General features: G+C 36.8%; 1 protein-coding gene across 5 annotated transcripts in view; it reads left to right on the forward strand.

Annotated features, from left to right (window-relative positions):
• The window catches only part of SORCS1 (sortilin related VPS10 domain containing receptor 1), a 512256-nt gene that overhangs the window by 344705 nt on the left and 148023 nt on the right, over nucleotides 1–19528 (forward strand). For all 5 annotated transcript variants that reach the window (XR_009631038.2, XM_067465847.1, XM_060768373.2 and 2 more), the window contains exons 4-5: nucleotides 2723–2881; nucleotides 14934–15007. Coding sequence is in view for 4 of the 5 variants with exons in the window: in XM_067465847.1 (XP_067321948.1) it covers nucleotides 2723–2881; nucleotides 14934–15007 (233 nt within the window). In the remaining variant the exon portion in view is untranslated. The remainder of the gene's footprint in view (nucleotides 1–2722; nucleotides 2882–14933; nucleotides 15008–19528) is intronic.

The raw sequence follows: 19528 nt of genomic DNA on the forward strand, positions 1-19528 counted from the left end.
TTTTCTCAAGTTAAAAACAAGTGTGTAAGCTTCTTTCTTTTTTTTTTTTACATTTTTTTTCACATTTGCAGTGGTCCTATACCCCTAAACAGTAAATTTGGAAGGCTGGCCAGTTATTTTTGCAGTTACTGCTACTAAGCCCTTACTTTTAGAATGAGCAGACCTCATTTCTATGAACTGATAGTATCTGAGTTTGAGAATATATAAACTGGTCTCAATCCCCTCCATTGCAAGAGGCCCTGGGGATGGGTGGGCATATTGGTTGTATATTAGCAGCAAGGTTGGAAAGGAACTCAGTACATACTATCTCCTTTAACTATCAAGATAAACAGTAAGTTCTGCTTGTGTTTATGTGAATGAAAGTAGAACTTCTTCTCAAAGCTTGCCAGTCAACACAGCAAGATCTGGACTTAGAAGGAAGACATGAGGCCAATGTGCACAGTTCGCTAAGCTCAGAGGGAAGGTGAGGGTCTACTGAGCATAGTTCCCTTCCCTATTCCTGCAAGTTCTATTCCTAATCAGACTAAACGTCTAAACAGGGCTCCATTCATAGTTGGACCAGGAAAACCTATAACAACAACAACAACAACAACAATATACAACTTTATTTATATCCTGCCCTATCTCCTCAAGGGGTATGCAATGCATGAGAAAGATTGGATCTACACAGCCATATAATGCAGTGTAGATCTAGTCAAAGTCTATAGCTCTCAGAATCCCCCAGCCTGACAAGCTCAGAGATTTTGTGATTTGTAATCTGACAAATCACAAAATCACAAAATCTCATTGTGCTTCCCATAAAATGTAGAATTCTGTTAAAAGATATTAATACTACAGCAATTCAAGCTGATAGAGATATCTTCAAGCAAAATAAAGCAAAAACCAATTTGACGCTTAAATATGTGGGTGTGGCACAGTTGCACAGTCTCACGTATACAGAATGTAAAAGCGGAAGATTAATATGCAAACGGCATAGACATAATTAATGCAGAGCTAATATACATTAGCTTTCATTCAGTTTCAAGTAATGGAAGTAACTATCTGACAATTCATGGGGTGGGAAAGGGAAGACTCTTTGTGTATCATCCCTCATGATGAGACATTTCTGTGTAGTATACACGCCAATGGTTGTACATTCCAATTATAGCATTTTTAATGCTCAGATATTTTGGATTTCTTCAATGTGCTGTAGATTTGGTATGACCAGAATCTAAAGGACTGATTTTTGTATGCAAGTGAGCAGAGCTCATGCATAGCCAGGGCTTAATGTTCTTGCTATAGTAGTTCCCACTGCCAAGGAGACAATCTGTTATTCATTCTGAAAAACAGTTATTTCATTGCCAGCTCAAAGTGCTTTGGTTCTGGCTGATTGCACATTTCTGCCCCACATATGCATAGCACGTCTTTCGATCCTGCTCCATGTTTTTATTTTACTAGTGGTATTTTCCCATTCCAATCAAATTCTAGTCTGATCATTGCTTTATTTGGATTCCTAAGGCCAGAATGAACTGATGAAAATTTTAGAGATATGTAGATTCCAAATTGACAGGAAATGTGCATGGAATTATGGAATCTGTGGCTTAAAAGTCTTTAATAATAAAGTCCAAATCTGTATGAACATTTGCATCTGTCTGAATCTAATAGAAAAACAGCGTGGGCATGTGAGAAGTTGCTGAAAGTGGTGTAAGCAGTAGCCAATACTGCTTTTAAATCCATGTAAGCACAACCAGCCATCCTTTGAAATCACAGATTAGATATGGAAGGCTGATATGAAATCATTGAAAAAATTCTGTTGCATGAATTCAAGGTATTTAAGATCAATTGCAGAATTCTTATTCCTTTTGTTGTTAATTCTTATAGCCTATATATTCTTGCTATAATGAGTTGAGCAGCCAAATCCAGTTGAATTTAGTATCATCGTACACTTCTGAGCTTCTAGTCAATCTCAAAACTTCTATATTTATCTAACTAATGTACATTTACTAACAAAAATAGCTGCCAAAATCCTGTATTAGGAGATGTAGATAAGTAAACTACCTTCAATTATTTCCACTACATTTTCTGGTGTGACTACAAAAAACAACAACAACAAAAAAACCAAACCTACCTTACAGGCCAGATAGTGCCACCAAGATGTTGGGCGTTGGGGCAGCAAATAAATAAGTATGTTGCTGTCTCCCAATTATGAGGTGCTTTGAAACAGCCACACACAGGATTTTTTCATAAAATGTCTCACTGCTGGGAGAGGGCTGAAGGCTTCTTCACTCACTACTTTGCAGTGCCTTGGAAATGCCAATGTTGGTGGCTCTGACTGGCTTCTAAGGTGAGTTTCTGAGGTGCTCTCACTGGTGCACCAAGACCAAGAATTCTAGTGCTTGTGATATAAATCTATTTTTTAACATCGTGAATACTGAGCAGGATGTAAAGCCTAGTATTTTGTAGCAAAACATAATACAATGACTGTGTTTTGTCATGGGCTGAATTAATGAAGTATTTTGAGACATTTTAATAAGATGTGTAGCTAGTACACCTTTTCCATTGAAATGGTTGCCTTAGTTTTTGTCTCAGTTTATGTTTGCTGCACTTTTGGTTACTCTACTTTGGGACTGCAAAAGAGAATAAACTTTCACAAAAAATATTTCTTAAAGATTTAGAGGTTTGACATTTTTTCTTTGTCTTCCCTCATCTTAAACTCCAACCTTCATCTGTTTTATCTTTACAGATTATGTTGCTTACTGACCCAGAAATTGAGAGTAGTCTTCTGATCAGTTCGGATGAAGGAGCCACCTATCAAAAATACCGGCTGAACTTCTACATCCACAGCATGCTCTTCCATCCAAAGCAGGAAGATTGGATTCTAGCCTACAGTCAGGATCAGAAGGTTGGTGTGGGCACTTACATTGTGGGATGATTATTTGGAGAATCCGGGAATTGTTAGTCGAAACAAGTAAAATTTACAAACACTTTGTAAATTTTACTTGTTTCGACTAACAATTCCCGGATAATCAACTAAGCTGGGAAAGGATGAGGCTTGTATGAAGGAACAGACTGCTAAAATGTTTGTCCTCTTCATCAAGCCTTAACAACTGAAATTGATCCCAAGAAAACCGATCAGATGGAAAACTGGACATATCCGGAGACTCTGTGATAACTGCAGCACAAGTTCTGAGCAAATACAGGCAACTTTCTCCTTGCTGTATTGAAAGAGTTATTGTAGCAGGTAGATGAGGAGTCAATTCCTATTATCTCTGAGCCTAATCTCAATAGGTTCCTTACTACTTGGCATGTTCCCCAGAGTCCCATTGAGGATCAAAATAATACAAGCACAAAGGACTTTTTACTTGTTTTTGCCAACATCATTCCAGAGAAACAAGAGTAATGAAGAAATTTCAGTGTTCTTCAGTCATATTCACTCTGTAATTGATGCCATCTATTGTTCCTATTTATCTCCACCTTTATCACATAGTTTTCTCTTTCAGAGATTGGCCTCTAAATAAATAAGATGAATAAGATAGAGCACATAGACACATATTCTTTTTTGTTAGTAATTGCTTGTTGCATTGCATTGGAGCTGTTCTGCTATATGAGCTTGTAGGCCTGGGGATTACGGTGCTAGGTTTGTAGATTTAAAGTGGTATTTTCAGCTCCCTGCTACAAGTTGTAGAATTTTCCATATGTAATGCATGAATTGTGGGATAATTGAAGAAGCAATGTTATAATGAAATAAAATAGGTAGGTGCAAAGTAACTGCTAGAAATCAGAAGGAAGGGAGAAAGTGACAAGCAGGCCGACAGAATTACAGATTTTGGCCAAGCTCATTGACAACACAAAATGGTGAGCTTCCATTTAATAGGCATAAAAATTATTTGTAACCAAAGCTACAGGGAAAATCTAACATAATTTCTGAGCAATCAAACCTTGGATGGAATTTCTGAACTGAAGAAATTTAAAAAGGATTAAACATTTAAAAAACATCAAAGAAACAAAAGCACATTACTTTACTACTTGCCCATTGTGATTATTAGATACATATTGTGTTTGATTTCATCAAGAAGAAGAGGGAACCAGTATAGTGTAGTGGTTTGTGTATTGGACGAGGGTTCGAATTCCTGCTCGGCAATGAAATCCAGGGGGTGACTTTGAACAGCCTGAGAGGAAGGCAATGGCAAACCCCTTCTGAACAAATCTTGAATAGAAAGCCCTGTGATAGATTTAGAGTGGACATAACTGAGGTACTAGGCCTGGGTAACAACGCAAAAATTTGTTTCTAAAATCGATTTGTATTTGGGGTTTTTTTTGTTTCGATATTTAAAATAATTACAAAATTTTCCTTTTAAAAAGTTCGATATTTACGAAATTTCGTAAATGGTAAAAAATTAACGAATCGATTTCCGAAACAATAACGAATTGATTCGTTAATGGCGGACGCGACCGCGAAATACGCTAAAAAACCTCCAAAAACTTCTGAAGCTTCCCTCTCCCTCTGTTTCTTGACTGTTGGTGTGATATTATAATTTTTTTTCACTAATTAAACCATAAAACTGGCCCAGACATGCGGAAATAATAACGAAACGACCTCAGAACAATAACGAAACAAATACAATAAAGAAATACGAAGCATTTACAAAACGTGTTTAAAAATACGTTTTTTTAAATAATTGCTCCAGAATGGTTCGATATCGTTTTGTAATTGGAAAAATTAACGAATTATTAACGAATTACGAATTAACGAAACGAAACCGCCCAGGCCTATGAGGTACAACTTGAAGGTATATGACATTAGCAGAAATTGCAGCAGCAACAAATATTGATTTTTGCTTATAGAACTTACAGTTTACATCACTTTGAATTGTAGCTTTAAGACTCTGTTCTGGATCTGGCAACCAATTGGATGCTTTGCAGTAAAACCAGAATGTTCCCCTTTTTGTCTTTTTTTAGGGATGGAAATACTTTTTGAAACTGTATTTTTTTAAAAAGAAATGGTCAAAATATGTTTGCCAAATGTTGGAGAACTCTGATAAGAAGAATAGTGAACTAAAGCTATTCTTGAAGAACTGAGATTATTCTAAATAAAATTAACATAGTTATTATTCTGTGCAACAGCATTTTATCTGTAAGCAATAGCATTTTCTACACATAAATAATATGGATTGAAATATTTTTTCTGCACAAAAATTGGATGTTTTCTGTGAGAAAAACATGGGAAATCTGCATAGAACGAGTCTAGAAATGTGTATAATCTTAGAAAACTGTGCAATTTTCAAAGACTTTCTTGTAATGCAATAAAAGTTGCTAAACGACTGGTTTTTCCCTTCAATTACACAATTAAGAACAAATTACATCAGTACTTTCCAATACTTTCTGTCCCAAATCTGAATGTGGAAAGCAATGGTGTTACATACCAGTGGCACTGCATGCAAAACTCAGTGAAGAGAGATCACCCTGTGGCTTTATGCAACATCTACTTATTTTTCCTTTTATCTCAAGACAGATGAAACAGTAGGTATTTTTGTATGCTGTCTTCTTTTTTTAGGATTCTTTATCTCAGGTTCTGAAATTGGTACAACCCTTGGAATGTATTTTTCTTTTAACTTGTCCATAAACTCATGTGCAAACAAGACCATAAAGCATGCTATCTAAAAGCATCTATCACTCAGGGTCTTATTACATCTCACTAAACATTATGTTTTGCAACACATCTTAAAATAAATGAAAGAAATAAAGTAAATAGCAGTTGATAATAGAACAGCCCTATCCTTCTTTTTGAGAAAAAAAACAACAAGGAAAAGCAAGTAAACCAGTGAGCAACTTGATGTAATAGAAATCTAAACAAGAGAATTTTATCCATAGAATTTCCTGCGGGAAAACAGAAAAGAAAATTTAAACATTAAACATTTTACATTGGAGTAAACACATATGCTGGTAGAAATTTTCTGGTCCTTCAGTTACTACCTAACAATTATAACTTGACAGATCCTTTAAGAAATTCCTCAGTACCTTTAAAAATCTATCATTTGCATTGAGAATGTGTTCTTAACAAATTAAATAATGAACAGTTTGTTCTTCTTTCATGAAAATCCACATCTGCAACTTCAGATAATTGCCCAGTTCTGCCTAATGGTATGGCCAGGCCTGGCTGCTCAACTCATTACATTATGTTCTCATGTAAGTCGGATTCTCTCTTCCTTGTCTAAAATAGATTTCTGAGCTTTTTTAAAGTATTAGACTAATGGTGCATCTATACTATAGACTTAATGCAGCTTGACATCACTTTAACTGCCATGGGTCAATGCTAAGGAATCATGGGAGTTGTAATTTTATAAGGTTGTTAGCCTGATCTGCCAAAAAATTCTGGTCCTCCACTAAACTACTAATCCCAGGATGCCATAGCATTGAGTTATAGCTGTTCAAGTGGTGTCGAACTCCATGTATTCTATATTATACAGATATCCAGAGTTCTGTAGGATCTGCTTATAATGGAATTTCCACATGCAAAAGCAGCACTGAAGTACTGGAGAATGAGGGAAGACAAGAGAAATCTATCTCTATTAGATTACATTTTCCACTACCAGCAGTGTTTGTGTTCTTAACACATGCATAGAGATCTCCTGTACATTTAAGATGCTCATGCACAAAGATGATTTCACTATTATTAGAAAATGAACCATATTTGAGAGAAGAGGATTGATTCAAGATACCTTTGCTTGAAATGTTTAATGAGGATTGTAAAGAAGGCTGAAGGAACATTGTGGGAAAACTAATTGCTGGACTGTTAATCTTAGTGCATTTTAAATGACTGTCTCCCTTCTGATGGATATCTGAAGGCTTTATCATTATCACTGGGCTCCATCAGGAATAAATAAACAAGTACCCAGGTAGTCAGTGAAACATATTGATAGCTTCTGTTTAATCTGACTGATTTCTTAGTACTATTTTAAGAACTTGGATTTTTCCAGCTATCTGTTTGATTTTCTACATAAAGGAATCTTTAAATCATGGAAGAACTGGCATTTGGCAGGAAAGGGAAAGTTATGGCTATGTAGGTCACATAGTATTGGATCTTTGGGTAAGAGAAGAGAAGCTTTGCATAAGCAAATTTTCCCATGCTGTTCTCTTATCCACCTTCCAATAGACACATATATTTTCCCAGAAGTATGTTTGGAGAAATCACCTCCCAGTAAACAAAAATATGGATTGATGCTAAAGAAGGACAGAATCATTCATAATTAGTCAGAATTGAATTCTTCTGAGATGTTTTTCAAGGAATGAAAATGGTTTCTGCATGTGGGAATGATGGAAACTATTGTAGAGCTAAGATAGTTTACAAAATTATAATATACTGCCAAAGTCTACTTGTTCATTTCATTTCCTTCTGAAGATGATATTGTTGTTGTTCTTCTTGTTAAAATAATTGTCTTTGTACCTTGCTTTCCCCTTTAAAACTGGGACTCATAGTAGTTTAAAATTAAGACAAGTAGAATATAATTAAAATATAAGTATGTGCTTGCCTTCCTCTGAGGCTGAGAGAATATAATTTGCCCAAGGTCACCCAACAGTTTTTATGAACCTCTGGTCACCAGAGTCACAGTTCAATGCTCAAATTATTATGTCATGACAGCAGTCTTCTTTGAAACATGCAAAAAACTGGATTTAAAACATACAATGAAAACTGTTGCTAAGTAGTTTTTAAACAGCAAATGAAACAGGATAGCACACCCTCAAAAATCATTCCTTAAAAATACTTGAGTTCTCCAAATGTTGTTGTAATATATAAAAAAAGATTTGTTTGTCATTGGTAGTATAGGAAAAAATAGATTATTACGGCTTTCCCAGGAATTGACTTCCAGAGCCTAGAAACATACATTGTAGAGGCCTACTCTACAATGGAATATAATCCAGTTTCTGAATCCAGATTATTTACTTTGAACTGGATTATATTGCCATGTAGACTCATATGACCCAGTTCAAAGCAGATAATCTGGTTTCAGAAAACTGATTGAATGACAGTGTAGATCCAGCCTGAGAAGAGCCAATTACATATCCCTCTTAATTGTGTTTTTAGAGGATGTGAGACTGATCTCAGGGCTCAGGCAGGCTCATAGGCAGAAATATGATTAGTCAGATGCTCTCTCTTTTTAAATCTCCAAGTATCGGATGGAGGCAAAGTTCACATTAAATGAGAAAATAAGGAAAGTCTAATGGTGCCTCAGAAATCAAGGATCAATGAGCCTGGATTCATTCATAGTCCCATAATAGGATGAAATATGGACTGCTGATATAGAATATTTCATTTGCCAAAGTCACTCATGATATCACCCAGCACATGGAAAGTTCTCAATAGCCTTTTGAGTTTTGTGCTCAGCTATAGGATTTGGAAAGACTCTGAGCAAATAACAAGTTTGTGCTATTATCTCCTGTTGGATGGGAACAGGATCTGCCACTGAAATTTATTGTGGAATTACCATTTGCTGCTGGAGGTGAGGGGTTGAGGGATGTGTAAAAAAGTCTGAGACCCTGCAATATTCTAGTTGGATCACAGATTCCTTTGGTAATCAAGGATAATCCTTTTTTAAAAAAACAGATTGAGCATCTCTTATCTGAAATGCTTGGGATCAGAATTGTTCTGCATTTCAGGGTTTTTTTTTTCCAGATCTTAGAATACTTGCATGTACATAATGAGATGTCTAGGAAAATGTGACCCACTTCTAAACACAAAATTCACTGATGTTTCACATACACCATATACCCAAAGCCTGAAGGTAATTGTATACATAATATATATATATATATTTAATAATTTTGTGCATGAAACAAAGTTTGTGTACCCGGAATATCTTGAAAGCAAAGGTGTCACTATCTTGTGTGGATAAATTTGGATTTTGGAGTATTTTGGATTCTTGAATTCTGGATAAAGGATCCTCAAGCTGCACTAGTTCAATTTATTACAGTCAGTGACCAGTTCGAGAGAAGACGGACGTAGTCCCATACAAGCATATCAAGCTGCACTAAAATTTCCTAATTGGTTTCAGTTCAATTCTCAGACATTTCTCAAATCTTTTTTGCTCCCCTGCTCCCCTATTTCATCACAACTTTTTCCTGTATAACAATTATTTATTTATTTATTTACTTACCCTAGTTATATTCCACTTTTCTCAACCCCGAAGGGGACTCAAGATGGCTTTACATATAGTCATGCAGCATCACATTGAGATTCTATTCATTTCCATAGACCAAACACAGGAATAAGTGTTATAGTGGATTGTGCCTTTTGAGTCATTGCCTTCTCAGCAGAGACCACCTAACATCTGCATGCTGTGCAGGTCATGAATAGCATATGACATGTTAAATGATAGTGGTGTGGGATTCACAGAGAACAGTGTGTTCTGCATATCAAGCAGAATGCAGTTTAGATAAACTGAAAAATCTAGGCCATATGTATGTCTGTCCAAAAGAATGGCTTGAAATAGAAATATCTCCATAATACAGGAAGGAAAGGGGGAAACATTCCCTGGAGAACACGAATATATAACCGTACATTTTTATTCCAGTTCTTTTCTATATAAAATTTATTTCTCATACTTGAATGGAGAGAAAAGAAACATGATGATATCAAACCTGGCTCTTTGCCTAAAATTTCTTACAAAACCGCATCTCGCTTTCTCCCCATAGTTAGCAGTCAGAATTTCATCTGACAAAAAATTATCACCCGTCATGTTGCAGAAAAGGGGAAAAATGAGCTTGCATGAACAGATCAGTTGAAAAGGAAAACCGTCTAACAACAACCACCACCAGCACTTCTTCCCTTTCAAAGCACAAGAGAACCTGTTGGGAAGAAAAATGGCTAGTGTCTCTTTCTGGGAGAAGAAAAACTTGATCAACATAACCATCCCTTATTTCCAGTCCACCTGTTCTTTTCTAATCTATAATGGTATGACTCACATAGTGAATATTTGACAAAAAATATCTCCCAGTTTGAGAAGACATAATTTCATTTCTCTAAGCTGTTAGTTCATGCCATATTTATTATGCTTGACTTCTTACCAGTTTTAACTTGACATACCACATTCTGTTTCATGACCAGTCCATTTATCAATGTCTTGTGGTTTTTTCTTTCTTAAATATAGATTTGCCTTGAATACTGTTCACATTTTGTGATTGGGTTTTCATTATTGGTAATTTCTCACTGTAGTTCCACAAGGAAGATGATGAGAAGAAATATTATGTCGGTTACTGGGGTTTGCCTTCCTAATGTTAGTCCTATGTCTGTTGTTGTTCATTCATTCAGTCGTCTTCGACTCTTCGTGACCTCATGGACCAATCCATGCCAGAGCTCCCTGTCAGCCGTCACCACCCCCAGCTCCTTCAAGGTCAGTCCAGTCACTTCAAGGATGGCATCCATCCATCTTGCCCTTGGTCGGCCCCTCTTCCTTTTACCTTCCACTTTCCCCAGCATGATTGTCTTCTCTAGGCTTTGCTGTCTCCTCATGATGTTGCCAAAGTACTTCAACCTTGTCTCTAGTATCCTTCCCTCCAATGAGCAGTCGGGCTTTATTTCCTGGTTGGGTCTTCTCGCAGTCCAAGGCACTCCTATGTCTACCAATGCTTTAAAAATGGAAGTAGGATCTAAAGTATTTAGCCTCAAGTAATTTAAATCCAGTACTTAAATTCTAACCAACACACAGTCACACCTTTTCCTGTTCCTGTCAACAATTTTTCTGACATGCAATAGCAAATAGGAGCATAAGAAAGACAAGACAAAGGTGTTTTGTGCTGGTTTTGGTGATGTGCAGCCTACCTGAGATGGAATTGTTGCTTGCCACTGAAGAATGGCAAATATTTGGTGATGATCCTTGACCCATAATATTCTTCTTAGAATTTTTAGAAGAGTCTTTCTCACTTTCTCACTCATTTACCAATTGCAGCCCTATGTAAGGAAACTAGATATGGACCAATTACATTTAAACTGGAGTATGGTGTTGACATTAACATGAGGATAGCAATAAAGGTAATTTGGAAATACTAATGATACAGATTCACAGATCAGTACTGGATGCCGCAAGGTGGTCAGTACACATTACACTGATCTGATAAAAGTCTGAAATTCCTTTAAAAGTTCAGTTGCACTCATTGGCATTGATCATTTGCTGGCTCATTGGTCTGTTTTAGCAAACATTAGACTGTCAGATATACTAAATACTAGGGCTGGGCGGTTTCGTTTCGTTAATTCGTAATTCGTTAATAATTCATTAATTTTTTCAATTACAAAACGATAACGAACCATTCTGGAGCAATTATTAAAAAAACGAATTTTCAAAAACGTTTTGTAAATGCTTTGTATTTTGATATTGTATTCGTTTCGTTATTGTTTTGAGGTCGTTTCGTTATTATTTCCGCATGTCTGGGCCAGTTTTATGGTTTAATTAGTGAAAAAAAAATTATAATATCACACCAACAGTCAACAACAGAGGGAGAGGGAAGCTTCAGAAGGTTTTGGAGGTTTTTTAGCGTATTTCGCGGTCGCGTCCGCCATTAACGAATCGATTCGTTATTGTTTCGGAAATCGATTCGTTAATTTTTTACCATTTACGAAATTTTGTAAATATCGAACTTTTTAAAAGGAAAATTTTGTAATTATTTTAAATATCGAAACAAAAAAAACCCCAAATACAAATCGATTTTAGAAACAAATTTTTCCGTTGTTACCCAGGCCTACTAAATACCATTTCACACTACATAATTATAGCACAATGATTCTGCTTTAACTGTCATAACTCCATCCTATGGAATCCTGGGAGTTGCAGTTTAGGGATAGATAATCAGATATCTCAGGCAACACTCCAGAGTAGGCTTGGGCGATCAAGAAAAAAAAATGGTTCTAAACTCATTTCGTATATAGGGGGTGCTGGCGATTCGATTTTTAAATGATTTCTGAAATTTCTTGAATTAAAGATCGTAAATAGCAGGAAATCCAAATCGCTTCATTTGCTTCGTTAATGGAAGGTGCCCCTCCCTCCCTCCAGAACCATTAAGTATTACTTTGACAAAGTCAGCCTAAACAAACAGTTTTAAAATCTCACAGTTTCCCTTCCCTGGTGGCAAGCTGCCATGCAGAGGGACGAGGTGGGTGTGGCTAAGCACAGCTCTTCTTGAAGGTCGCTGGGGGCGTGGCCTTCAGGAAGAGCTGTTCTTAGCCACGCCCACCTCATCCCTCTGCATCACCCTACACCGCCAGCCAGGGAAGGGAAACTGTGAGATTTTAAATCATGGCCTTCAAGAAGGGAAACTGCGAGGCTTTGCCAAAGTTGCTTAATTGTTCTAAAAATCAAAATAACTGTGGGAGACATCCGAAAATAACTCCAACAATGGGTAAGTGGTTCAAATTCAGAATTACTCCTCCCACTATTCCTGCATGGCTCAAAATTGGTTCAAAGGGGATTTCTTTCTGAATTAATTACGATTTTAGACGCTTACGAATGAACTTGCCCAAGCCTACTCCAGAGTATCAGTGAGCTACAAATCCCAGAATTCCATAGCGCTGGATGTGGAATGTCAGTTCTATCATTGAGTAGTGTGAAAAGGCCCTCAGTGGTTGCTCTGCAATTATGGAATTTTTTCCCTGGAATGTCTCAGCGACAGTCATTCTTCCCATTCTCCCCAGGCTTTGTAATTCAGGCAACCATATAATATGTGAACATTGTGAGGTATATATTTCAGATTTCAATATTAATGTCAAAAAAGGCATTGTATGATTTTACATAGGAAGTGGGGCCACTGTATTAACACTTCATTTCTTTCCTGATTATACTGTTAGCAAATAGTTTAATTTATTTTCTACAACGCTGAAGAGAATTAGAGCAAATTAATAAGTGAGATAACACTTTTATAAAGGTACTGGTTGTGGGCATTTATGGCAATTAGAAAATATGATTTTTCAGTAAATGTTTTCTTGGAGGAAAATCAATGGACAACAGAACTCTGGAGATCTCATAGCTAGGATCTGTGTCAGCAAAGTATTAAAGGAGCTATCTAAGGTTATGAACCTACTTTAGGCAAAGGATTCAGCATCTTTAATAATGTTAGAAGTCCAGAGTAAAACAAGGAGCCGATTCACCACTTGTCTAACAAGGGAATTCTAACCTGCAAGTACTTGCTAGTTTTTAATATTTGCCACACTGTCCATCTTAGTTCCTTTCTGCTGAAGTAAAAGACAAGTGAAAGTGCTTAACTTTGTCTCAGTGATGCACAGGCCCAGTGGGTTGTCAGCCTTTGCTTTCACTCTGACAAGTTTCAGTTCACTGTATGTTTTGCAACATAGCTGTGATCAATAACCTCTCTCTACTCTTCTATTCTCTGCTTAATTGAAGCAGACACTCCTTTTGTCTCCTGGCCAATAAATGAAAACTCAAGAAAAATGTAATCCCTTTCCAGTAGTTCACTGTCAATTTGATCCAACCTGAAAAACAAAATATTCTGTATTATTTATGATGTGTGTGTGTATTGAGTTTGTGCAATACTGTAGTGTCTTCAAGATCCACCGATGAAGACATTGAGAAGTTTTAAGTATATCTTCCCAGCATATGTATTCTTCAACTTTTTCGTGACACAAACTAAGATGTTATCGCAGGCTTAGAGGATTTGCTCTGATGAAATCTGAAAGGTTGCAGTTTTGACATTGTGACAACCCTGTCAATTAGCGGGCAGACAGTTGATTTTTCTTAACATTTCTCATTGCTTTTTCCTGCCTTCTTTTTCTCAGGCTAAAGAGGTTTTGAGATTTCTTCTGTTTTATCTTTTTGACTTAACAGGTGTGACAGGTTAACATGTTGTTACTTCAGCCATTTCTTATTACAGCTTGGAAGTCCTTCTTACAACAGAAGATTGTCTCACTATAAGAGTGTTTCCTCAATAAATAGTACCTAATGATGTGCACAAATGTGAGACTCACCCCCATGAGAGTAATGCCCATCCTTGGTTGCCTTGCCCCTACAGCTATTTCTTTTCTTTTGAATTATGGCCATGATGTATTCAGTTGCCAGCTACCTCTAACGGAATACTCAATCGGAAGTGTCACGAGGGGAGATTAAGAGGAAAGGAAGCTGCATGAAATGGTTGTAGGTAGATCTGGAAGAGGAAATGAGATGAAAATTGGTACTTGATACAGCACCAACATGACCATAAAGCTTGTCATTGTGATGTAGCAACTGTCTATAAGACATCAATCTCCTTCACCAGGACCCCTCTCATACTGCACAGTTATAACATGATGATTCCTCTTTATTTGTTATGGCAGCATTGTGCAATCCCTGGACTGACATTTTAGGGAATGGAATTCAGAATTCTCAGCCAGAAAGCTCCAGTGCCTCAACAGATTAAAATCTTAAGAATTCCAGAAGATGTTGTCATGGCAGTTAACATGGAATATAATTGGGTCATTTGAAAGGTTCACAGGAGGCATAGAGTCCCTGAATCTCCCACTGGATAATGGAAACAGATTCTGCTCTGTCCAGCCATGCTGATACTCACCAGCCTCTCTGACTGTGTTGGACATATGGATCAACACTGAGTATTTCAGCGCAAATCATAGTGGATTGCTATCATTATGCTGCTGTCAGCTCATGTTATGAGAAGTGTCTTCTAGGTTGGATATATTTTGTTGCACTATAACACCACAGCAAAACAAGACAGATCCCCGAATTCAGTAAAAAAAAAACCACAACTATTTGTGTACTACGTATGTTCAAGTTAACTAGCATGGTTCTTCATATTCTTGGTCAGATTTTTTTTCATAAGAGGACACCTCATAAAAACAATGAAATATGGCATAAATTGTGTCTATGCTTATATTTACTGTCATCCTGAAAATGTTGAAATTTAGGAAAATAAGATTGTTGACTGACTATTAAGATACTGTATTTTCTTGATTTTTATTTTAGTTGTACAGCTCTGTAGAATTTGGAAGAAGATGGCTGCTCCTCCAGGAAACTGTAACACCAAACAGATTCTACTGGTAAGAGGCAAGCAATTTGATATTCTGTGCTAGAACTTTTTAGACTGTACAAATCTGACAGTCAGTTTATATCTGGGGCTGGTACAATGTCATCAGTATTTCCAGTAAAAACACAGTTGTTAAAGGTCTCTCTTCTCTGGGTTGCTGCGAGTGCTGTCCATTGCTGGTATTTATCATAGCTTTTGTCCTTGTATTCGCAGTAACTTTAGTCATTGTTGCTTTTGTTTTCACCAGCATAATGTCTGTAGTCATGTCTGTGTTATTAGTTTTCATTCTATTTCAAAATGAGTTTGGTGTTGCACTCATTTCCCCATTTTTGCTTATCTGACCATCTTGGACCTGTCTGTGAAAAGTAGTCTTGGTTTGGTGCGTCCTCCTGATTTATGCCCTTGCAGCTTAATATTGGATTTAGCTGTTTCATTCCAGTTTGTTTCCTTGAAAACAGTGGTCTAAAACAAACATCCTTGTAATAGCGTACAGGGAAAATTCCCAAGGTGCTTAGGAATGCCTTCTTTTGGAATTCTCACATCAGAACAACATATTTTATGTGTGGCCAAGACCCAAAAATAACATATAAAATAGCTCTGTACTTAAGCAAAACAATATGTTTGAGAACCACATATTTAGGGCTGATTGGGGTAAATTGTAGGGGTGATAATGAAATATGATGTATATACTCAGCTTGATCAGTTTATCAGTTTTATCATGTCTTATCATATGTATTTACTGTGTTATTATAAGTGTCTTATTTTAACTTTCTACGTGGAGTGTGATCAGGTCTTGTCAGGCCTTGTTGTTCTTTTTCTTATTGTGATATGGCCTAAGGGCTAATCAATAAAATTACTACTACTACTACTAAAAGACTGTACAAATCTGTTTCAGAATACTATCTTGACTGCAATATGTTCAGTTCTCCTTGAAGCAGTATGTTTCTTTTAAAAATACCTTATTCAATCTTTCCTTGTACTCCTAGGATTTTGTATATCCCCTAATTTTGTATCTACCCATTCAAACCCTCACACTTATTCTGTGCATGTGTGTTTAGTTATCTTTCACCCTTGCTACAAGTTTATTTTCCCTCTATTTCACATAGTATTTCCTTAAAATTGTAGATGATGAAAGTTAAGGCTCGTTTGAAACTAGATTTTGCTTAGCAGAATAAAACACTGGATGAAATTGCCTTTTTGAATCCAAATCCCAGCCAATAGGCTGATAGCTATTCTGAGAGATGTACTGCATACACTCTTGTATAAATTGACTTCATGTATAAGTTGATAACAGGTTTGGGGGCAAAAAATATGAATGTTCATATGACTCATAGATAAGCCAACAGTTACTTTGTAGAGAGGGGAAATCACAAAGGTTGTGTTAAAGACCAGCTGCCATTTCCCCATCCAGGCATTCAGAAGATCCAGAAATGGTGCCATGACAGAAAGAGTAGAGAGGATTGGTGTGTCTTTTAGGTTCTTCCGGGACAGACAAAGCTCTTTCCTTTCACCACTCTACTCAAAGAAGGAAATGGTTCCTTCCACTATGTGAGTTAAGGGACAATACTCACATTGACCCTTGCATACTTGATCCAGTTTCTTTGGGGGGGGGGGAGGGGGGGTTGACTAAAATTTCTAGACTTATTCATGAGTTTATAGGGTCCTCGAAAAATATTTTTCCCCAAGCTCTGGGCATAACTATACAGAACAGACATTTAAATAGAGAACAGTTTGCTGCCAAGTTGTTAAAACCAAGCTTTATATATCTGGGGACATCCCTGTGCTGCTTAAGAACAAAGAAAAAGTATCTTTAGAACAGCTTTGTGCATTTCTTACGAATGCTGTAGATGGTTAGCAAGATCAAAACTACTGTATATTTCCAAAATATCAAGCTGTATAGCTTAACTGCTATTTGACCCAGGCCATTACCTTGACTAAATTATCCCCTAGGCATCTTGTGGCTTATGAATACATGCATGTCACTGAACTGCTGTGGAGAAACCTGCTCATAATACCACTATGAAAGCCATTGTCTTATCCCTGCTGGATTATTTTATTGTTCTGTTTTTATTTGTGATGGGGGTTTTCTTGCAGAAATCTGAATCAAAATATTTTTCCCCACAATTTTCAACTTCTGTTATATTGCTGCCTCCAATACATACAGGATTGGAGGGAGACACACACACACATTAAGGCAGTCTTCCGATACCCCCTGCAAAGCTTAAACATCTCACTTAGAGACAATTTGGCACTCTATAGGTGATAGAAATTCTGTGCTACTGTTTCCTCTATTTCATTAGGAATGAGTCATTAGCATGAAAGGAGATTTTTTTAAAGGGCTTATCTTTGCATGGTTCTACCTGCAGCTATCAATCAATTGGAAAGGATTGTAAAGGCCCTTTAGGGAAGGAAATAGCAGTTGGAAAACGAATAAACATAAAATTATAGAAGAGGAGGCATTCACCATCTCCCCAGGAAGAGTACCTCACAGTTCTTTCTTCTAGAGTGGAAGACAAAGAAACAAGCCTCCTTAGGAAATAGGTGGTCCCATTATAAGGGAACAGTCCTACATTGCCAGCTTTGATTTACAACAAACCTATGAATGAGAGACCTCCAAGTTACCCAATTACTCTGCCTAGGTCTTGCATAATCCTGTAGCTATAGCTCCCTTGACTCAGTCTATTCACCTTTGATGTGGTCATCCTCTTTTCCTGCTGTCTTCATTCTTACCACACATTGTCTTTTCTAATGAGCCATGTTTTTTTCATGATACAGCAGGGTCTCGCTTATCCAACCTTCATTCATCCAACATTAACCAATGCAGTCTACCTCCCACCTGGATCCACAGCTGTTTCAATCCATTATGATGTTTGGGTGCTAAATTCATAAATACCATAATTACTACCTAATGTTGCCATGTATTGAACTGCCTTTTCTGCCAATTTGTTGTAAGACATGATGTTTTGATGCTTAATTTGTAAAATCATAATGTAATTTGAAATTTAATGGGCTTTCCCTTAATCCCTCCTTATTATCCAACATTTTCGCTTATCCAACTGGCTCATTTATATTGGATAAGCGAGACTCTACTGTATGTCCAAATACTCTATAATAATATATGCACAAGTTAATAGACAAAACCACCCTCCTCATTGCTGTGTTAAGAAGAGCAGTGGCCTCCCTACATTTTGAGACCCAGTGCCTAAACTGCAATGAAGTACGTAATATGTGTATGTATTTTAGTTGCTTTGTTTTTATGTCGTAGTTTTGCTTCTTGATGAATATTTGGTCTGTGTTTATTATTGCCCACTACTGTTGGCACCCTTTGGGCAATAACACGCTTTAAAGAAATAAATGAACACATTTGAATTACCAGATACACATCTACCTGCTTAGGTTGCATGCCTAAGTTTCATTGGGCAAGAAGCTGTCTTTAGCCTGCCCGAGGCATGTCTGTATTCAAAAACAATTTCATGTGACAGATCTGCCTTGGATGAACTCCAATCCACATCTTGCACACATGCATTTATATCATGCCTTGGGCTTTTCTGTAGCTCAAAAGAGCCATAGCTAATCCATTCTGTCCTTTAAGGCACATTTGCACCCTTGGATAATGGGTAGAATTGGCAAGGTTTTTGAATATTCGTGGGAGAAAGAACAATACACATGTGCTAAAATTTCACACCTTATGCTGGAAATATTTGGAGATAATTATTGCTTTACTGCTGATGAAGTTTTTATTTTGAATTCATACTTGCTGTCAGGATTCTCTAAATCAGGCATGGGCAAATTTCAGGCCTCCAGGTGTTTTGGACTTCAACTCCCTGAAATCTCAGCCAGCTTACCAGCTGTTAGGAATCATGGGAGTTGAAATCCAAAACACCTGGAGGGCCAAAGTTTGCCCATGTCTCCTCTAGATTATAAAAAAAAACTGTGTGTATGTCATTCATAAAAAGTTATTGTATACAATATACACTGCTGGCTCCAAAGGAAATTAAATATCACCTTGACAAACGGGATAATAGACAGAGGCTGGAATCTATGTTTTACACATCTGTAAATTACCCTACAAAAGGAATTGACTATATTTGCCTGATACAGATTGCCTACAGTTCGTTTAAAATTCTAGGGGCTGACTTGCATGTGAACTACCATTGCACATGTGAATTATGCATATAAATGTGCATTGTACATGTATGTGCAAATAGGCATTCTATTGCACAATGTTGAAATTCACTATGAGGTGACATTACATGGCCACTATGTAACTTTGTAAATGTAAAATTACTCTCCATCTTCTTCATGTAGGATCTTGGCATAGAAACAGGCACAAGAAATGTGAAAGTGGTTGTAGAAATGAGTATTTTTTATAAAAAAAACTATATATAAAATATGCATACTTTTAACATGCATGAAAATGTCCATATATTTGTGCAGGCTTTTAAAAATCCATTTTCAAAGTGATATAGAAAAATAGTATGATAATGATGATGGTACTTCTTACCCACCTCTCTCTGTGAATTTAGATGGGGAA

This window comes from Anolis sagrei, chromosome 3 (assembly GCF_037176765.1).
Source record: "Anolis sagrei isolate rAnoSag1 chromosome 3, rAnoSag1.mat, whole genome shotgun sequence".
Taxonomy (NCBI): Eukaryota; Metazoa; Chordata; class Lepidosauria; order Squamata; family Dactyloidae; genus Anolis; species Anolis sagrei.